The 20,393-nt window shown below is 30.1% G+C and overlaps 2 protein-coding genes across 2 annotated transcripts in view; one reads left to right on the top strand and one right to left on the bottom strand.

Moving 5' to 3' along the window:
* The first annotated feature begins 7,295 nt into the window (after positions 1-7,295).
* Positions 7,296-15,642, top strand: LOC122272409 (uncharacterized). The gene is made up of 5 exons (XM_071185327.1): positions 7,296-7,412; positions 9,974-10,073; positions 12,141-12,210; positions 13,484-13,535; positions 15,553-15,642. Exons 1-5 carry the CDS (start codon positions 7,296-7,298, stop codon positions 15,577-15,579), a joined length of 366 nt encoding a protein of 121 aa, XP_071041428.1. The 3' UTR covers positions 15,580-15,642.
* Positions 15,643-18,799: 3,157 nt separating this feature from the next.
* The window catches only part of LOC139426440 (general transcription factor II-I repeat domain-containing protein 2-like), a 4,155-nt gene continuing 2,561 nt past the window's right edge, over positions 18,800-20,393 (bottom strand). Inside the window, exon 2 of the mRNA XM_071185326.1 lies at positions 18,800-18,847. Coding sequence (XP_071041427.1) covers positions 18,800-18,847 — 48 coding nt within the window. The remainder of the gene's footprint in view (positions 18,848-20,393) is intronic.

Raw genomic sequence — 20,393 nt, 5'->3', positions numbered from 1 at the left:
TAAAGCTCTTATCAGCGCTATCACGTGACGAACAGACGTGGAAGAAAAATTTGCATACACATACCTCTTCTTACTATATCCCGCACTTATTCGAATTTTCCACATTTTGCTTCCTCTCATTTTGTGGTCGCTATGGATGATAGTGTTATCCGTCCTTAGCAATTGTCCAGCAGTGTATATATAGAATACATATAAAGTTCTTAGTCATAAAAGCATTTCCTTTTTAAGAAAATTGAAATAAGAACTAAATAAAAATTTAATTTTGATCATTCTGCAGTTTGCACTTTCTGATAGTAAGAAAAAATTTTGTTGGTTAATTTCTTTCAAAATCACTCACAAATTTTAATATTTGAACCATCTGAATATCTCCTTTTATACAAAATGTAAAAGTGAAATATTTCTTCGGCTCTGTTAGATATTTTAAATAGAAAGAATGTTTCTCTTTAGTATTATTGCAATAAATGTATGGAAAAGCTTAAGAATTATGCTGACCAAATATTATTTCTAGGTTCCAACGTTTGACGATACTCACAAAGCATTTTCTCCTTCTTGGAAAGATGCTATGGAACATGCCCCGACAGAGGATATGATTGGTTATTGTCGAAAAAACATAGAAAATGATTATGACGAAAACAAATGCTCGTATGTTGAAAATGTTTAATATTTTTAAATATGGAATTAAAATTCAAGAATTTTTTTTTCTGTCATTAATAATTTTGAAAACGGTGCGTCAAAAATCAAAAGTTGTACCCTCTTTGGAGACTTAAGTAATTTTCTTCACGACACAAATAAATAAACAAAAGTGATTCTACTGAGGATATTTTACAACAAAGGGAAGAAAATGCATTTATTTAAATCTTAAATCAAAAATTAAAATGAATGAAATATTTTTATTAAACAAATGAGAGAGAAAAAATAAAAGGTGGGGGAAAAACCAAAATTCATTCTGCGTCATTTTTCATTCGGCGTCATCCCGTGAACTGAATAGTTCATGAGCTGAATATAACAGTTTCGGTTAAAGTTCAAAGTTAAATGCTTGTTACAAAGTAAATATTTGTTATGACATTGATAGTTTTAAACACAGGGTGTTAAAAATTAAATGATAAGATTTTCCCTCGTGCATAAATTACTTTTAATACTAACTTATCACAATAGATCTTATTTGGAAATAATCTGGAGGTCTTTTAGCGAGAGGATTTTTCAACAACTTTGGGGATTTGTAGACGAAATGGTCGTTCATGATTTTTTTTTTATACAACTTGTTTATTAAAACGTTTGAAACAAAATTTTTATTAAATATATTTTTTCATTATTTTGTATTAAATTAGGTCAAAATGCGTAAAAATATATTATTTTTTAGTATTTTAATAATTTATGGTAATGAAAAACAATAGTATGAAATACCAGTGTATTTTTCTGCGTTAAAAACATTCCTCCAAGCACTACTGACTTCTAGAATTTTTTTTTTTATAATTTGCAGTTATTTAGATTCAAGAAAAACAGTTATTCATCACTGAAATTTCTTTAGTTACAAAATCGTTTATTCATAAATTTTTGAATATGAATGAATAAAAATTCAAACAACTTTTTTAGATTTTATATTTTAGTACAAATATAATTCCGATTATCTAACAGATTTTTTAGCAATCATTAAACTGTTTTTATAATTAAAAACACTAAAAAATATTTTTGCTACTTATTAGGGAGTCAGAAAATTATATAAAAGGGTTACCGTTGTCTCATCTGTGTCAACGATAAAATATATCATTATTTTATATTGACTTGTCATCTCATATTCAACGAACCTCATTAAACTGCTGAAATAATTAAATTAAATTAAACTGATCATTAAACTGCTTTTTACTAAAACTTCTATTCGTAGAACGATCATTCACATTTTATCCCATATTCAAGGTTATATCTTATAATAATTCTAGATATATAACGAGTTAAAGAATAAATGAGTATAAAGCACTAGAGAAAAGTCATGACTGAATGAATGAGTATGAAACAGTTGAGAGAAGTCATGACTGAATAAATGAGTATAAAACAGTAGAGAGAAGTCATGACTGAATGAATGAGTATGAAACAGTTGAGAGAAGTCATGATTGAATGAATGAGTAAGAAACAGTTGAGAGAAGTTATGATTGAATGAATGAGTAAGAAACAGTTGAGAGAAGTCATGAATGAAAATAGAGAAGCGAATCAGCGAAAGTTCAAATGTATTTGAACTAAATAAATGATGACAAAAAAGAAAAGTATGTTTAATAAAAATTCTGCTTCAAAAGGATAAAACTAAAAGTGTGGAAAATGATAACTATAAGCTTCTCTCAGATTCATCTGTTATAACCGGGTTTTTTTCTAATCTCACCTCTATTATATGAATCATTATATTCGGAAAGTGTATATTTTGGTATTTCTCTCACTTTAGATATTGATATTTACACGTTATTTAGTATTCACACCTTTTGTTTTATATTATGCTAACTAAACAATCATTCTTCGCACTATAGAAAAGGTAACTAATCTGTTCATAGGCATTTACTAACACTATAAGAAACTGAAAAGCATGCATAATAATTTATGCTAAAATTTTTCAAATATACAAAGTTCAATATATAAAGTTATGAATCGGCAAGTCTTTTTTTAGACAAATAAAGGGTTTATAAACTTATAATTTTTGAACTTTTTAAAAATTATTAACTAAACTGAAACTCTGTTTTTTTTAGAGTTCGACGGTTTCCCATGGTTTCGAAGAGGCGGAATCCCACATTTTGCTACACTATTGAGTCCCAAATAAATGACCCATTTTCACCTGATGTTGTTTATACAAACACGTTCGGCAAGTATTATTTTTTTCAACTTTACAGAAAAAAATTCTAATAGATTTTTCAAGAATGAAAAAAAAACATCTTAAACAGTGTCAAAAGTCACAAGAAACGTTACAAAGAGAATGTTTTGAGACTCTACGGAGAAAAGATTTCCCGTCAAATTATTGAACTGTAAGTTTAAAAAAAATTTCTGGTAAAAAAAAGTTCCTAGTTCTGGTAATGAAACCAAAATTTACGGCATTTAAACCATTCATGTGGTAATGGTTTCCATTTGCATGGCAGCGGTCTACCCTAAATCCAGGTCATCGAAATTGTAGCTCTTGTTAACACACATTTAATAAAAATACAAGACTTCAAAGTAATTTCAAACAAATAAATGATTTTAATGCCTTTCTCTACGGTGACATAATAAAATTACCAGATTTTAGCACATTTACCTAATTTTATCACATGTTATAAAACCATATCATATTTCCATATATTATACTTTTTAAACATTTCACTTCAAACTCAGGTAGCCATACTATTGATCTAGGAAGTAAGCTAGTTCGATATGAATGCTCGGCAATTTTTTGTAGAACTGCTAGCGTGACATGAAAAATTTACTCTTATTTAAAAAAAAAACATTTTATAAATTTTTAAAATTTACCTAGAGCTAAATTATGATTTTTGACAAACATTTCTAAAATTGAGTTTACTATAAATTTAAAATTACTGTAATTTATTCTTTCTGAAAATACTTTACTTTCGCTTTTACTCCATTTATTTCCAACCCTAACTCAGCATAAGCACTTGATTTACTCCAAAACGTAGTTGACAATCTTCAAAGGAGTTTTTGTTTTGGGGGATAGAAATTTCTTTACAGTGTTTAACATATATGCAAAAAAGTGCCTTAATTTTACCTAACAATGGCCGATTAAACAACAAAAATAAAATAATATAAATTTTTATTGCAAGTTTTACATTTTTTTACACATTATAAAACAAATAAACTAGTTTTTTTTTTTTACATTTTATATTAATATTTGAAATAAAAATTTTCGAAATTTGTCAAATACATTATGATCGATAATTGTAGACCTCCTGATTACCAAAAATGCAATTAAAATTTTAATTAAGGCGTCTTTAAGAAAATTTCTTCTAACTCTATCGAATACCTTATTTTATATAATTTTAGACTACAGAATAGACCTTAGTACTTTCTCGGAAGAATACTTTTATCCCACAGATGAAGTCCTAATATATGCAGTGATTCATAATCGCCGGCATCTTGTTAACCCATATAAGGAAGGAATTGCCCTTAAGGCGGGATATTTCTATAAGATATATGTCTCCATGGCAAGTATTTGTTCTTCAGATTTTCATTTCAACATGCAAGTATTATTTACTTTTACTACAATTATTTGAATGCTACCCTCAAAACTATTATCTTGTAATTAATGTATGCATCTGTTGTTGCTGTGACTTATCCTCCAAATGTCAGACAAGGTCCATCAGACCATTGACTCTAAAAAATTCAAGGACCAGAAGGAGAGATGAGTATGTGTCCTCTCTGGAAAGTCCCAAACAGTCCAGGATGTGTTCGGGAGAAGTATGCTCAGTTTGATATTTGGAGCAGACCTCGAAGATTCTCCTACCTTCGAAAAACGAGAGAATTTTTGTGTGACAGCCGGCTAATCTGTAAATTGCGTTGTATCATGCACCTGTTTACATATTTAAACAATAAAGTGAACTATATTAAAATATAATATAAATCGTTTTGTTAAAGCAATATGGAAAATGCATCAAGGTGCTTCTCGATCAAGTCCCTTCATATACATTTTTATAAGAGGCAATACATTGCATTTTATATTAAAATTCTTACTGTATATATATTATACATACAGCAACATATGCATATTAAATCACATCAATTATCTATGTCCTATAATAATAGCCGCCATAATGAGCAACGTAGTAAATAGCCATAATTAGCTGCAGTTAGCTACGTAGTAAGATCGCCACGTAGTAAATAGCCGCCATAATGAGCAACGTAGTAAATAGCCATAATTAGCTGCAGTTAGCTACGTAGTATGATCGCCACGTAGTAAATAGCCGCCATAATGAGCAACGTGATAAATAGCCATAATTAGCTGTAGTTAGCCACGTAGTATGATCGCCACGTAGTAAATAGCCGCCATAATCAGCAATAACTATTTAGGCTAACTACATGTAGTAGGTAAATTTAACGGTTGAACCTTAGACCCTTGTGTTCCTTTTACATTTTTTCTGACACTCTATTTACAAGTAAAAACATGTTTCTATATTTTTTCACTATAAAACACAGTGTCATTGCTATTAAAAAATATATTAGGTTATCAGAATTATATCTATTCTAAATTATAAAATCTAAAAAAAAGTAATTGGTTTTCACTCATATTTGAGCATTAATCAATAATTGATTTTGTTAATTAAAGAAATTTCAATGATGATTAGCTTTTTTCATGAGATCTAAATATTTGGAAGTAAGTGCAAATTTGAAAAGTTATTGTTTGGAAGTGAGACGCGTTTGAAAGATTTTACTTTCAGAAAAAGACTCCGGCGTTTCATGCTGCATTTCATAATCATAACCTATTAAAATGTTCAATATTTTGCACTTGCTTGGACTAAAATCGGTTCAAAATAATTAACAAAAGTGTGAAAATTCTGCTTCAAAAGGATAAAACTAAAAGTGTGGAAAATGGTAACTAAAAGCTTCTCTTAGATTCATCCGTTAATAACCGGTTTTTTTTCTAATCTCACCTCTATTATGAATCGTTATAATCTGAAAGTGCATATTTTGGTACTTCTCTCACTTTAGATATTGATATTTTTACGTCATTTAGTATTTGCACCTTTTGTTTTATCTTATGCTAACTAGATACCCGCTGTTCACACGGAGAAGAAATTAAATAATCTGTGTAATCGGTATTTAACGACACATAATAAATAATGCTAAATCATAAAAATGCTAAAATAATGCATGGTCATAATAAATAATGCTAAAATGATTCCGACTCTTTTCGATCTACTAAACTGAAATGCACTAACATAATTGATAATGATTACAATAATGATTACGATTTTCTTTTTATTATCATTTGTGGCCTTTATTTTATTAGAATAAGAAAAATTTGACTTTCCCATATCACTAAATAAAAATAAAATTTAAAGTTACTAATTTTTGCATGAAGTAAAATCATGATAGTCAACATTTACCACCATTAAGAAAAAATTTCCGTCGCTTTCCCTTTTGCCGAAAGAAAATTTATTATCACAGTAGCTATCTAAAATTTATTTGGTACCTATAAATACCGTATTTTATTTAATTACTTTTTTGGAACAGAAGAGTCGATTTCGGGTTTGCACTAACAAAGTTCATATCCGTAGCAATTTTGAACTCAATCTAGAAGACAATGGAACTCCCAGATCAAGTAATGGCAGAAATTTGCATTCATTGAGGACTTTTTGATGGAACTAACTTTTGCTTACTTGCTTTACACGAAGAGGAGAATCACGATAATCTCCCACGTTTAGCCTGACGGCAAGTGGACTCTAACCCATGATCCGCCTACACTGAGGACATTTTACGTCAGTATTGTGGTCTGTGCGAGCCTGCTGCGGATTTCATATCCACCAGCCATCGCTGAGCCATGACGGCTCTGGGGATAGAGCGTTCGAATTCCAATGAGGTAAACCGGGTTCGAATCCCAGTGATTTCTGGTTGATACGAGTTCCTCATCCGGCTTGCACCGTCTGCAGTGCTGACATAAAATATCCTTAGGGGTAGACGGATCGTGGGTTAGACCTTTGCCAACAGGCTAACCATGGGATTTTTCATGGTTTTACCTCTCCATGTAACACAAATGCTGGTTGGTACTATCAAAAAAGTTCGCCACGAAGGCAAAATTTCTCCCAATACTTGATCCAAAAGTTTCCTTGTCTTCTGGATTGCGTTCAATATTGCTACGCTTTGGAGTTGAACATTAGTAGTCGTAAATCCAAAATCTAGGGTCGGCTATTCAACAATGGTTATAAAATAAGATAAGATCTGCCATCGCTGGGATAAATGCCTTTATTTGTATAATTTATACCTATTAAAACATGAATTACAACTAAAATTCCAATAATACTTTTTACCCTGGTAGTCAGAAATGATTCAGAAACGATTTTCATAAAGGAGGATAGATATTGTTTCGATACTATGTTTGTTGAAGTAAAAATCATATTGTTTTTATTTATTCGACAATTTTAAATTATTATTAATTAAATATTATTAATAAATGTATATTATCAATAAAAAGTAGCTTCTGAATGGTAAAAATAAATGATTAATCCAGTGAAAAATATATTCATAAACATTTATAATTGAAAAATATTTGCTTCATAACTATTTGCTTTTATTTTGCATTCATTTTCAAAAGCAAAAAGAAAATGCATACAAATATGATCAAAATTTTTCAGAGAGAAGACATCAGACTTCCACATCCATACAGTACAAACTGTACAGATTATTTAAGTCTTTGGAATGAAAACAATGGCACGGGACCGTTAAACGAAAGGGTATGATAAGATTCTTACGCTTCATATTTCATTTTTGTATAATTAGAAAATATCATTTTATTAACAGTATCAGCTTATTTTGGATAACAGTTAGAAGAATTCAACTCCTTTAAAAATTGTTTAAGGTCAAAGCAGTCTGATTTTTTTACGCGCAGTAAACAATATGAACTGCCGGTCACAAAAATAAAAAAACAATATAGTTTTTATAATTGGTTATTGACAATTGCATATCAATAGTTTGGTAAATTCGAGGATAAATTAAAAAATTCATTTACACTATTATAAAGCATCACAATGGGAAAAAAGGAGCAAACATGCAATTATTCCTTAAATGACTAATTTTAACATTTTTAACATGCAAAACGAGTTTGCAAATTTCTAGAAATAATATTTTTCTACCTAAATTGTGCGTAATATTTATCTACTACTCTAAATGGCTGAAATTGGTGATTGTTGATTTCCACCAGTGAAAGTTCACAATCACATTTTGGTAAATGCCCAAGAAATATATGCTAGGTCTAATTAAGTGTCATTTGTCCGATATTGTCGACTCTGAAGTTTTAAGGTTCAATGCCAATGCCCGGTATACATTTGCCCGGTATGCCCTACATCAATGTTTTTTAAGGTCAAGTTCCACTGCCCAGTATGCAATTAACTGGTACTCCGAACACTGATATTTCTCCTAATCTATCACCAGCAGATATTAAAGTATCGAATAAATATATTAATATCAAGGAATAAATTAATTTCGAATAGGATGTAACAAATATTTCAGACATTCAAAGCAACTATGTGATTGTTGACATTCACTGGTGAAAGTCGACATTCTCTTGATCTGAGTCATTCACGGTGTGATCTTTAGATCTTTTTTACAACCACAATTAGAATAAATATTTGAATGTTTTTGAAGCATTCAAATCGTTTGGAAAACGTTTGTATTTTTTTCAATGAACCATGAAAAGAAAACTATTTCTCTGCAAATTCTTTATATTAGACTAAACAAATTCTACGAATAAAAAATATTTACAACAAATTACTTTCAATTATAGAAAAAAATGTCATTTGCTCAATTTCGAAATTTACGTGCAACAATTGAAGAAGAGAGAAGAATGATAATGGAAGTAATACATAGTATGCATGTTTCCCTTATTTACCCTGCTCGACCACTGTGATTGCCATGTTCTGTTTTTCATATATTTTCTCTCTTGGCTACTGAGGTTTTTCTAGTTTGTTTCCGGTCCCGAAGTGGACTGATCGTTAAGACACAGTTCTCAGCAGATCACCGAAGTCAAGCATTACTGGCTACGGTCAGTGTGCGTGTGGGTGACCACTTGGATCAGTCTGCGTAGGGACCCAGGGGGTGCGGCATGGGTCCTCATTAAACTGTGCTACCGTAAATTGCTCGACTTCGCGCGCAGGTCGTCGGACTACCGAAGCGGGGGTGCCATCCCCTCCGCAGAGGATCAAAATTGTGATGGCATGTCTTCGGATCATCCTCCGGGATGTTTCTCAGACCGTCGCCAATAGCCCATTGTGCAGCTCTAGTGCGACGTAAATTAACAACAACAACAAGTTTGTTTCCTATCGTTATTTTTCCATTTTTGATTGGCAACTTTAAGTTGGAAAATTTTCTTTTTAGATTTCAAATCACATTTGTTTCTTCTCTCTCACTTCTGTCAAGTCATAAAAATGGGTGCCTACTTTCGAGAGCTTGAAACATGACGGCTTTTGCTTACAATTTGTATATTTTTGAATCGAATGTAGTTTTTAATAAAATAATGCATTGCATATTTAGTAGAATGAATGAAATTTGAATTGCATAAATAATTTTTACTGTTAAAAAAATATCTCTGTATTTTTTTTTCCTTCTCAAATATGCAGCACGACAAAAAATTATAACTCTTTATCATTAGATATATCCATTTTTAAAGACACATAAATATTTTGAGTGATACATCTTACAAACATTTATAAGACGTTTTTAAAATCTTTCAAATGTTGAGAAATTTTTTTTTTAATGAATTTAATACAGAATGAAGTAGAAAGTATCACGCTGTAATCTCTTTATTGTAGATATAAACAATTTATAGAAATATCTAAAAAAATTAGCACTAATTGATTTTTAACAGATTGTGGCTACCCTGTAGTAAGAGTTATCAACAAGCAAATATAACTGAAGTTATCATTAAAATATATGATAAAACATTTACCTTAAGTTTCGTTTATATCAGTGGCTAATTACGACTAAAGAGAAAATTTCATTTTTTGAAATGTCTCTTCTAAACAAATTATTTGAAATTTTTGAACGATTTTTAAGATCGAAGGCCGAATGCCCTTAAAGGTTCAAATTTCAAGATGAACAACTGAGGGAATTTGAAGATATAAGAGAAGCACAGTGTTCATTTTATTATTATAGGTTTATATACTTTTTTAGAACAAAAAGCAAAATTAATGCTTCCACCAAAAAAAAAAAAAGATATATAAACTTGAAAAAAAAACTTGAAAAACTTTTACACTTATTTGCTCTCGGCTTAAATAAAAACATAAATTTTCTTATCTAGGCATGCATCGAGTATTGTAAATTGGAAAAGCTGAAATCACGTGCATGTATTGATGAACATATATGGTATGCTCCTCACATGGAGATACTATGTGGCAAAAGTAAGTTAAGACTTATAAATATTTCACACCATAATCGTATTTTAAAAGTATTATTATTAATTAATTAAATAAGCAACTATTTATATTCATTTTTGAAGCAAAAAAGTATTTTTCTATGGCAGCAGGTTTATCATAATTGTCAAGAAAGTTGTACAGTGCCCCGGAACAAACTAACCACCCTGAATAACTTTTGATCTAATGATCGGATCTTCAAATTCTAGAACTCATTCTTCATGGTTCGAAGAGATGATCTCAAATATGCTAATATTGAACATATTTCCCAAATTGCAGCTAATCCTTTTATTTTGGGAATTAAAAATCCAAATCCATTGAAAAATTATATGTTTATTCAGAGGAAGTACGTTTTTTGTGTCTGATTTCTTAACTTAAGTTATTGTTTGTACCAATTCAGTAGAATATTTGAGATCATCTCTTCAAACCACCAAGAATGAATCCTAGAACGTGAAGATCCGATTATTAGATCAAAAGTTAATCTGGATGATCCATTTTTTTATTTTGCGCGCTGTACATATGTTTTCGAGAAACAGATAAAAAAATGGTTAATTATATGAAGAAAAAAGCATTTCATTTTAAAATAAAAAAAATATTATTTATTTTGGTTTTTAAGAATTTTATCGTCAAGTTCTTTTGCTATGGTTTATTATAATTTTCTAAAGGAGTTATTGACTTAAGAATATACGGCTGCATAATATTTCAAATACTTAAAGGAAATTACTGATATTTTCATTAGGTTAACATCTTTTTTATGAAATAAAATGTCAAATTAAGGTGAACCAATGTGAATAAATTACATATGAAGTTATTTATACAAAAATATTCTCATTGACCATTTAGTCCCGTCTTATACCTCGCCACCCAATGAGTTCACCCGGATTCGATTCCAGCGATGGCTGATCGATACGAATTGCTTGACCAACCACACTACTGACGGAAACTGTCAGCAGTGGTAGACAGATCATGGGTTAGAGTCCCTTTGCCATCAGGTTGACAGTGTTAGGTCTTTTTTGGTTTCCCGCTCTATGTAACGCTAATGCAGATTAGTTCCTTTAAAACGTCCTTCACGAAGGCAGATTTCTTCCAATACTTGATCCAGGAGTTCTCTCGTCTGCTGGATTGGGTTCAAGATTACAAAGCTACGGAGTTGAACATTAGTAGTCGCAAACCTAAAAATGGGTCGGCTGTCCAACGATGGTAATAAAATAAAATAAAATGTAGTTGAGGAAAAACTGAAAAGGTTGAAGCAGGAAATGTCGTATTATTCAATCTACGGCCAAGACCTGTAATTTGCGTCTTCTACATTTACTGACCATTGAAAAAGAAATAAAAGCAGCCATCTCTTTAAAGAGAGACGCTCTGTGCATGGGCCAACATAAACGAAAAATCCGATTATTTAGTTGTTAGAACATTGTGAAATATTTAGGACCACCCTTCCAACCTACATTCCGCATCCAGTACATTGTGATATTTTTCTTATTTTACCGCGTTTCCCCTCGGTGCAGTTTATATTTATTACATCGTAATGCTAAACTGATCCGTGTTGAGGTCTTCTCTCATCTAGTAGGTGTTTATTCGTGTCAGATGTTGACGTAAAGGAATCAGTCACAGACATTTCAAAGCGGTATTTCGAGCAAAGAGTCTGATGAGAGTCGTGGTGGCTCAGGGGATAGAGCGTTCGCCTTCCAATGAGGTGAACCGGGTTCGAATCCTACCGATGGCTGGACGATACGATTTCCGCACCCAGTTTGCACTGTTCACAGTGCTCACGTAAACTATCCTCAGTTTCAGACGGATTTCAGACGGATCCTCAGTTTCAGACGGCTCAGTTTCTTAGGGTAAAAGAAACTCTGCATTTGTCCTAGGGCAACTGTTTTTTTTTCTCGTCCCCTTTTCATTAGTTCCAGTCTTGAAAATTAATAAATATTTATTAACCTGCAAAAAATTGAAAGTTATAATAACAGACAACTACTTAAATAAATAATTTAACATTATTGTTCTAAAAGCAGTATAAATAAGATTTCGATTATTGTGTTTTCTTATTTTGAACAGTTGTTGGAAGACACACTTCAACTTATGAAATAATTAAAGATTGTATCAGGAAATGCAAACCAGCATGCCGGTGAGTTATAAAATGAATGTTGTTTTAATAAATGTTGATTCAAAGGACGTTATTTCTTTAAGTGGAGGTTTTTCAAGAGATAGTCACATCATTCAATTTTTATTGCAACATTTATAAGCATTTTTAATTTTTTTTTAAAAGTGTTTAAAATGTTTGAAAGCGTTTTCAAAAACTTTTTGAGCACTCCTTTAAATTGCAATCTAATACTTTTGGCAATCTTTTTCCAAAAATGTTAATTTCTATATACTATGAACGTAATCCTAGTGCTTATTCCAATTTCTTAAAGTGTACTTGAATGGTATCAATCTATTTTAAAATAAAAATATAAAGGTTCTTCTTCAAAATTAGAAAAAAATACTTATTATTGGAAAAACATATAAAGATTCAGTGTATTTTTCAATTTTTCTTTAACAAAAAATTAACAAATTTCACACTTTTTGATATAATCGATAAAGGTTTATTTTGAAATTATTTTTAAAGGGTTTACACCTCAATTATTTTATTTCGCGAAATATTACGTTATCTTTTTCCAGAAGTACCAGTATCTGAAATAAATGTGAAAGCAACACCCTGTCATAAAAAGAAGCATCCAATTTTTGGATAATCATATAATAATAGCAATTTCTAATTTTTAAAATTACTGTTTGAGTAAATAAATCAGAAAAGCTAACTATTAAAATAAATTTAGCAAAATAATTCAATTTTGGTCTTAGGGGTTATATATAGTGCAAAAAAATGGGTAACCCTAAATACCTTTTGATCTTATGATCAGATCTTCACATTCTATGATTCAACCTTAAACGTTCGAGAGGGTGATCTCAATTATTCTGATAGTTAATGCAGACGATAATTTAAGTTACAAGATCATACACAGAAACGTTCTTTCTCTGAATAAACTTCCCTTTTTTGGCAAATTCGGATTTCTGACCTTTGAAATATAAGGGTTGGATGTAAATTGGAAAATATAGTTCCAATAGTTTTGTGAGAGCGGTCCAAAGTTTGGATTCCTTATTGGTAATGTTCCTTTTTGAGAATTTTGCCATATCTAGTGAATATTTTAAGTGAATTGAAAAATTTTTGCACGCTATATTTTTTATTTATATTTATCCAAAGATAATTCCATAAAACACAGAGATGATTTGGAAAGCAGTCGAAATTATGGACTGCTCTCTTGACTGATTGAATCCTCCCTTAATATTGAGTTACATGTTAGTTTCCTATGTAAAATTAACTTTTATTTACTTGTTTTTGTTTTAACATGCTGATTGTTAAGTGAGCAGACGTATGAAGTTACATATGATGAAATAGAATTCTCAGTTCGCCTGGTAAATATATTTAATATGCATATTTTATACTGTAAATACATTTTTTATTGCACTGTATCAATTTCAGATTAAAATTTCACTTGCATATTTTCAAAGACTGGATATAACTTGAAACTAAATTCTAAATTTTTATTGGTTTGTTCCAGTTATTGATCGCATTGAAAATTAACGAAAGTTAATACTAAATTAAATAAAACTATTCTAGACAATTTGAAAATAATTTTATTGATGACTCCATTTCACAGTAATTGGAATAAAACATTTAAGAGAAGACAGGTTTTAAGAGAACTTTAAGCGAATATTCTCTTAACATTCGGGAAAGCATTTAGGAATTAAAACTTCTAACGGATTTGTAGACTATGTTTTCTTTTCCTTATTAACACAATAAGAAACCAAATTAATAAAATTGTTGGAATGTGTGGAGCATTTTAAATTCACAGGAATGGGGAAAATGAGCATCTGAAATCCTTAACGCTAGACAGACGGGTGGGGCCAAATTAGTCCCTCTTGAATTTTATTAATTAAAAACTCATAAAAGGATTTACTGAAAGTGTTGAGCGTTTCTGACTCTTTATAATTTAATCTAGTTTAAGCGTCTATTTGAAAATTCATAAGTTAGCCTTAAAGCAACGTATATATTATAGAATCTTATGCCTAGAATGAGGGGTAGGGGTTTGATAAGCCCAATAGGTATTTGGCAGGTATCTGTTAACCCAAGGTAGTTTTGGGTATTAGGTACCCTTTGCTATAAATAAGATATCCCAAATTCATTAAAAAAACAAGTTCATTTCAACATATCTATAACTATTATTTATAGAAAAGAAAGAAAATCAGTAATCTACAAAATTAAAGAATACACTTAAAATTTAAACAGCCGCTGTTCTGTTTAATCAAATGATTTCATTTACCAAATCGAATAAAACATCATAGAATGCCAATAATTACCAGGTCTATAATACGTTTTTATTAAATTAATTATGGTTATATTTTAAGATTTTGGGTGGCTAATTGACCCACACAATCTGGGAAGGACCAATTTGGCCCTATCAATCTTTCTATTCATGCAGTAATGTACAGTTTTTCTAGCGTTAACAAAACTTAACATTGTAACAATTATGAATCACCATCGAAAAATGTATTAAGAAATAATAATTATAATTGAAAAACATTGGGGTCATTCTAGCTTAGGAAGCTCCCCTTAGAAAAAAAAGGTGTTTTTGAGGTTATTTTGAGATTGTCAGATGCAAAAAAAATGCATCTGAGGTAAAAAAACGATGTTATGTTTAGCATCAAAAATAACCCCATTGATGAACCTCATTTACACCTCATATTATCATTCTTATATATATATAAATCAGCAATTTTTTTTAGTTGAGATTTTGAGCCACACCTCAAATATAATTCTTCACTTGAAGTGTAGAAAAAATAATTGAAAAAATAGTTGGTTGCTCCAAAGTAGATTTAAAACATTCTCAAAGTAGCCTCAAATGGGAATAAAGCAACTTCATACACCTTGATTATACACCTTAACATGTTGTTCTTTTAAGGTTGTTTTTGAAATCAAATCTTTAATCAACCTTGACACCGCAAAATAACCTCAAATAAATACATGAAATTTTTGAAAGGGTTTTGATGCCATTTTTCATTACTATCCCTTTTAGGATATGTATGTGAAAATGGCGCTACTTTAAAGTATTTCTGTGTTTTATGCATAATTTTTTTTCTGTACAATCTGCTTCAGAATACAGATCACTCCGAGATTATTGGGTTCCACAATACAAAATCTTAACCAACATTAGTCATTAGTTGATTGCATTTTTGTTGGCTTATTATAAAATAATATTATGTTATATAATATAGATAATATTATGTTGCTTCATATTATATAACATTATACTATATAATGCCTTATATTATATTGTCTTATGTTTCAAATTAAAAATTATTTTTTCTCAGTAAATTTTATAAGTTTACTTTGTGAGTAAAACTAATATGTGCTTCAATTTCTTACTTACAGTGTCCGACTGGATTATTTTGCAGGTAAGTTAATAAATAATTACAAAAAAAAAGTGGTGACACAAATGAAAAACTCAAAGGAATAATGTACTAAATAAACCAATTTCGAGAAAGTATAGCAGCTGTAGAAAGCTGTTTATGAAACAGCTTTCTGCTGTGATTTTTATAGGATGTTCGAAACCATACAGTAATTGCTAAAAAATAAGAACGTGTACAGAGTAAAAGCATAAAATGATTTGAGAAAATTTAAAGTTATCGTACAGAAATCAAGACCTCCATGATAAAAACAGAATTTTAATCAATGGTTTTAATCCATTATATAGGATGAAAAAGAGAAAGAAAAACATTTTGTCAACAAAAAAGTTTAAAATCATAAAATAAACGGAGAGAGTCCGAAAAAAATGGACATTTCTTACAGTATATGTAATTCATTTGCTCTAATCATGAGAATTATGAACTATAGTTATTTATAGCTATTTCTTTAAAAACAAACACATTACAAATTATTTAAGACATTACAAATTATTTACTCACATTTGACTATAAACAGTGCACTTAAATAATGAAATTAAAAACTCAACAATTGTTTTTTTTTATTCAAACATCATCCATTAAAAATAATAGATGGTTTCTTTTACCTTTACCCTAATCAATTGTAATAGAACTCTTCTCTACATCTTAAGACAAAATTATTTAGAAAGGTGGTCTAGTCTTATAAACTGTTTCACAATTCTTATTTTGTGCAAATAACATTAACATACTGTTATAAGTTACAGTTAAAAAGATGTGTTAGATGATTTAGAACTTAAAGATCAGCTTCATTTACAGTGAGAGGCGAGGAAAAATTGTAAATATATCCGCTCGTCTGGTAAGCAAAAATATTAAATTTCGGCTGTGAGCTCATCAAATTTGTTTGAACAATACAATGTTATTAAAAAAAATGATAACTTAGAAAAATAACTTCAGTTTACCAATCGATCTAAATATTTATAATAATAATAATAATATTTGGACGTAGGAGGAGGAGGCAACAAGAGTAAGCAAACAGAATTCCTTTTAGTATAGTCGTTTTATCTTTAGTATAAAAAACTGTTTTCTGCCAAGAAACAACAATTATTGCATCAAAGTTGGTGAGCGAAAGCGAACAGGGGGCTTTTCCTACTAGTGTTAAATAAATTATGAATTTATTTTACTGCATAACCAAATTTATTTCAAAATACACTCTGTAACAAAAAAACCGACGCACCAAGAAGCAATCATCCGATTGCTTTGAAATTTCGTATGCATGAATGTTTAGAACAGATATGGCTGGGATGATGCCGACTGGGGACGTATAGTTTTTAGTGACGAATCTCGCTTCCAACTGTGTCCTGACGATCATCGAAGACGTGTTTGGAGACGCACAGGGCAGAGGGGGATCTTGCCTTCACTATTGCACACCACACCGGCCCTCAACATGGCATTATGGTCTGGGGTGCCCTTTCCTTTGACAGCCGGACCCTTTTGGTCGTCATTAGAGGTACACTTACTGCACAGCGGTACGTCGACGGCATCCTAAGACCTGTTTTGCTACCGTTTCTTTTGCAGCGCCCTGGGCTGGTTTTTCAGCAGGCAATGCCAGACCACATGCGGCACGTGTTGCTATGAACTGTTTGCAACCTTGTCAAACTTTTCTCTGGCCTGCCAGATCACCAGATATCTCTCCCATCGAGCATGTCTGGGATATGATGGGAAGGCGATTGCATCTGGCACGGAATGTTGATGACCTCGTTCGACAATTGGATCGAATTTAGCAGGAAATAGCTCAAGAGTCCATCCTGGAGCTTTATCGGTCTATGCCACGCCGTGTGGCAGCTTGTATCCAGGCTAGAGACGGGTCAACACCTTATTTAACTTGTTACTGTAACTTTTCAATAAATTATTCAATTGTTCTGAAATTTTAATCATTTACTATTCTGTACATTGTCTTCCTATCCACCTATTTCGTTTCAATCGGACAACTCCTTCTTGGTGCGTCGATTTTTTTTGTTATAGAGTGTATGTTAACAAACATACATCAATAATAACTAAGTTATTTTTGTAGTCATTGAGCAAAGTTTCTTATTAATGTCAGGCGAAAAACTTTGTCAGGCGAAAAAATTTTAAGCTTAATTTAATATCTATTTTTACAAATTTGTAAAATGGACATCTAAGATCTTACTTTGGCAAACTGAATTTAGCATAAATTAAAGAAAAAGCAATTGTTCAATATAATTAATATTTTTTTCAGGAATGATCTTATAACTGTTAGTGTTTCTTTCCGTACATTCAAGTTGACAAAACACATATCACAGCCAAAATATGAAGTAAGTAATGCAGTTCTTTTTTCTGAATAGAATCGAGCACAAATATTTTTTCTTTAAGAAAAAAAACAATGCTCTCGTAACTAATGCTTTGATTTTAAATTAAAATTTGAATTAAATACAAAATAAAAATGAGTTTAAAATATAACTAAATTTGAAATCGAATTAAATAAAATACTAAACCAAATTTGAAATTAATTTCTTTTTTAAGTTAATTAAAATAAATTACTTAGATTTTATTAGAATTTATTTTGTGACTAATATTTTCTAATTTATTAAATCAAAATAAACAAATTATTGTTGAATTCAAACTTATTTTAATATTAATTTTATTTATACAAAATTAGAAATAATTGTAATTCAATAAAAATTCATCTTAATTATGAATTATTTTCAGTACAAATGACACAGAAAAGTTTATTATATGACAGATTATGAGTAAAAAAAAATATGAAAGTTGGCGTCGTTCCCACATTTAAATTTTCTATTCATCGTTAAACTATATGCAAATTTCATTAATTTTTTTGGCGTATACATCACAACATGTTTAAAGCACCTGGTCATATTTCGTCCTTACAGGACAAAGGTATCTTTTTAAATATATAATAAAAAAAATGTCAGGAAATTGAAAAAATTGCCATCCCTCTCTGAGAATTTTTATTACAAAAAAGCAACAATAGCTGTTGCCTACTGCATGCAAAGGAAAAATTCATAAAATTGTGTGCCTTCTTAAGTAAACCGTTTCCTTGAAAAAGCGTTCTGTCAAATTGCGGAAAATACTGAGTTTAATTGTTTGAGGGAACGGATTTCGTCAAAAGCGTTAAGCTTCAGTACCATTCCACTATCAGTGGTAAACACTAATCAATAAGCAGTTTTGTCAAATATTTAAAAATATTTAATAGTTATCTAGGGAGAGGAATTACTTGCCTCATTCGAGGCAAGTAATTCCTCTCCCTAGATAAGAATAACAATCATCTTTAATGCTGCGTGCATTTAATTGAAGTTTCTCTTTGATATTTTATAGAGCATTGAGTTGTTCAGCTATATTGGAGGATTGATTGGAATGTGGTTGGGTATCAGCCTCGTTTCTATTTTTGACCTCTTCGAATCATTGAGCTACTTGCTTTACTATCTTTTCATGCGCAAGAAAATTTCCAAGCATCGTAATATTTGAAAAACTATTGAATTGTCTGTTTTAAAGACGAAAGAAAAGAAATATACTTATGTGAAGCATGCAGTGTTCAACTATATTGAACAAAATTTATCTATTTGTAAAAATGCTGAAGATAAAGAATTATTTAATAAATGTGTAATGAAAATTTTATGTAATTGATTCTTTATTTGTCCCATTGGTTGTATTAAAAGGAATGAAGAGTTATGAAATTATTGTTATCTTGCAAATTAAAATGCTGTTTGCATCTCCATTTTATTTGTTTACCTTCAATAAATTGACTTATTCTTAAATTTTTTTCTGCTTAGAGTAAAGAAAAAGGAATTCGAAGAAATTGAAAAATATGACTCAATTATTGTTTCTAGAATTATTAACGCTTAAACTTAAAGTTAAAAGTTGTAATTTTTTCCCAGCAAAATATTTTGCCATAGTTTCAGAAAAATCTCTTTGCCTGCTGATAGCGATATTTTGAATAATAAAATGAACGAGAGTTTTTCTTAAAACTCCAATTTATCTAAAATTGTTTGCATTTCAAATGTATTTTTTTCTTTTTTTTCGTAGGTAAAAATTTATCAAATGTCGTAGAATTCACTTTTTAACTTCGTGCTTGAATTTATCTCAACGAGTAACAAAACAAAAGATGAATAAATATAAAATATTAAAAAAATATTAGATGTTGCTAGAATAAAACCATAATATATTTCGAAATTTTTAAAAATATGAGTATTAAAGCTAGATAATAAAAGTTTACAATGTGAAGGTTATGCTTTTTTATTCTTAATAAGTGAAACTACTGCTCATTTATTATTTATTATTGTTACGAACATTCTGCATTCCTCAGTTTCTTGAACAGTTGATGATTATTTCTTAAATTCAAGTGTCGTTTCATTTCATTATGATTAACTTATTAATAAAAAAGGTTTATGTCGAACTAAAATAATAATTTATTTTATAAGCAAAATTAGATTTTTTAATGATGAATGAGATGCAACCACGAGGAATACTGAACGGAGCGAATGTGTGCGAGCGGAGCGACTACGCATTATGGAAAATCATTTAATGCTTCCTAATATGGAAATGAAAGAGGAACAAGATTCTATAAATAACTCCTCCTTTGAAATATAAATCAAATTATTATTCAATGGTATGTTTTCAGCCTTGAATTCCCAAAATTGAATATCTCTACGCTTACTCTTTAACAAAGACATTTTATGAAACCGAAAGATTTTTTATTCTTTTATTAATGCGGAAGATTAATATATATATATATATATATATATATATATATCTTTCAAAAAGAACCTTTTCTTCCCACTTAAGTCTACCTCC

The sequence above is a fragment of the Parasteatoda tepidariorum genome, chromosome 9 (assembly GCF_043381705.1).
Source record: "Parasteatoda tepidariorum isolate YZ-2023 chromosome 9, CAS_Ptep_4.0, whole genome shotgun sequence".
In the NCBI taxonomy this organism is placed as follows: Eukaryota; Metazoa; Arthropoda; class Arachnida; order Araneae; family Theridiidae; genus Parasteatoda; species Parasteatoda tepidariorum.
The sequence above is the reverse complement of the archived record's forward strand: the minus strand, read 5'-3'. Positions and strand labels throughout refer to the sequence as shown.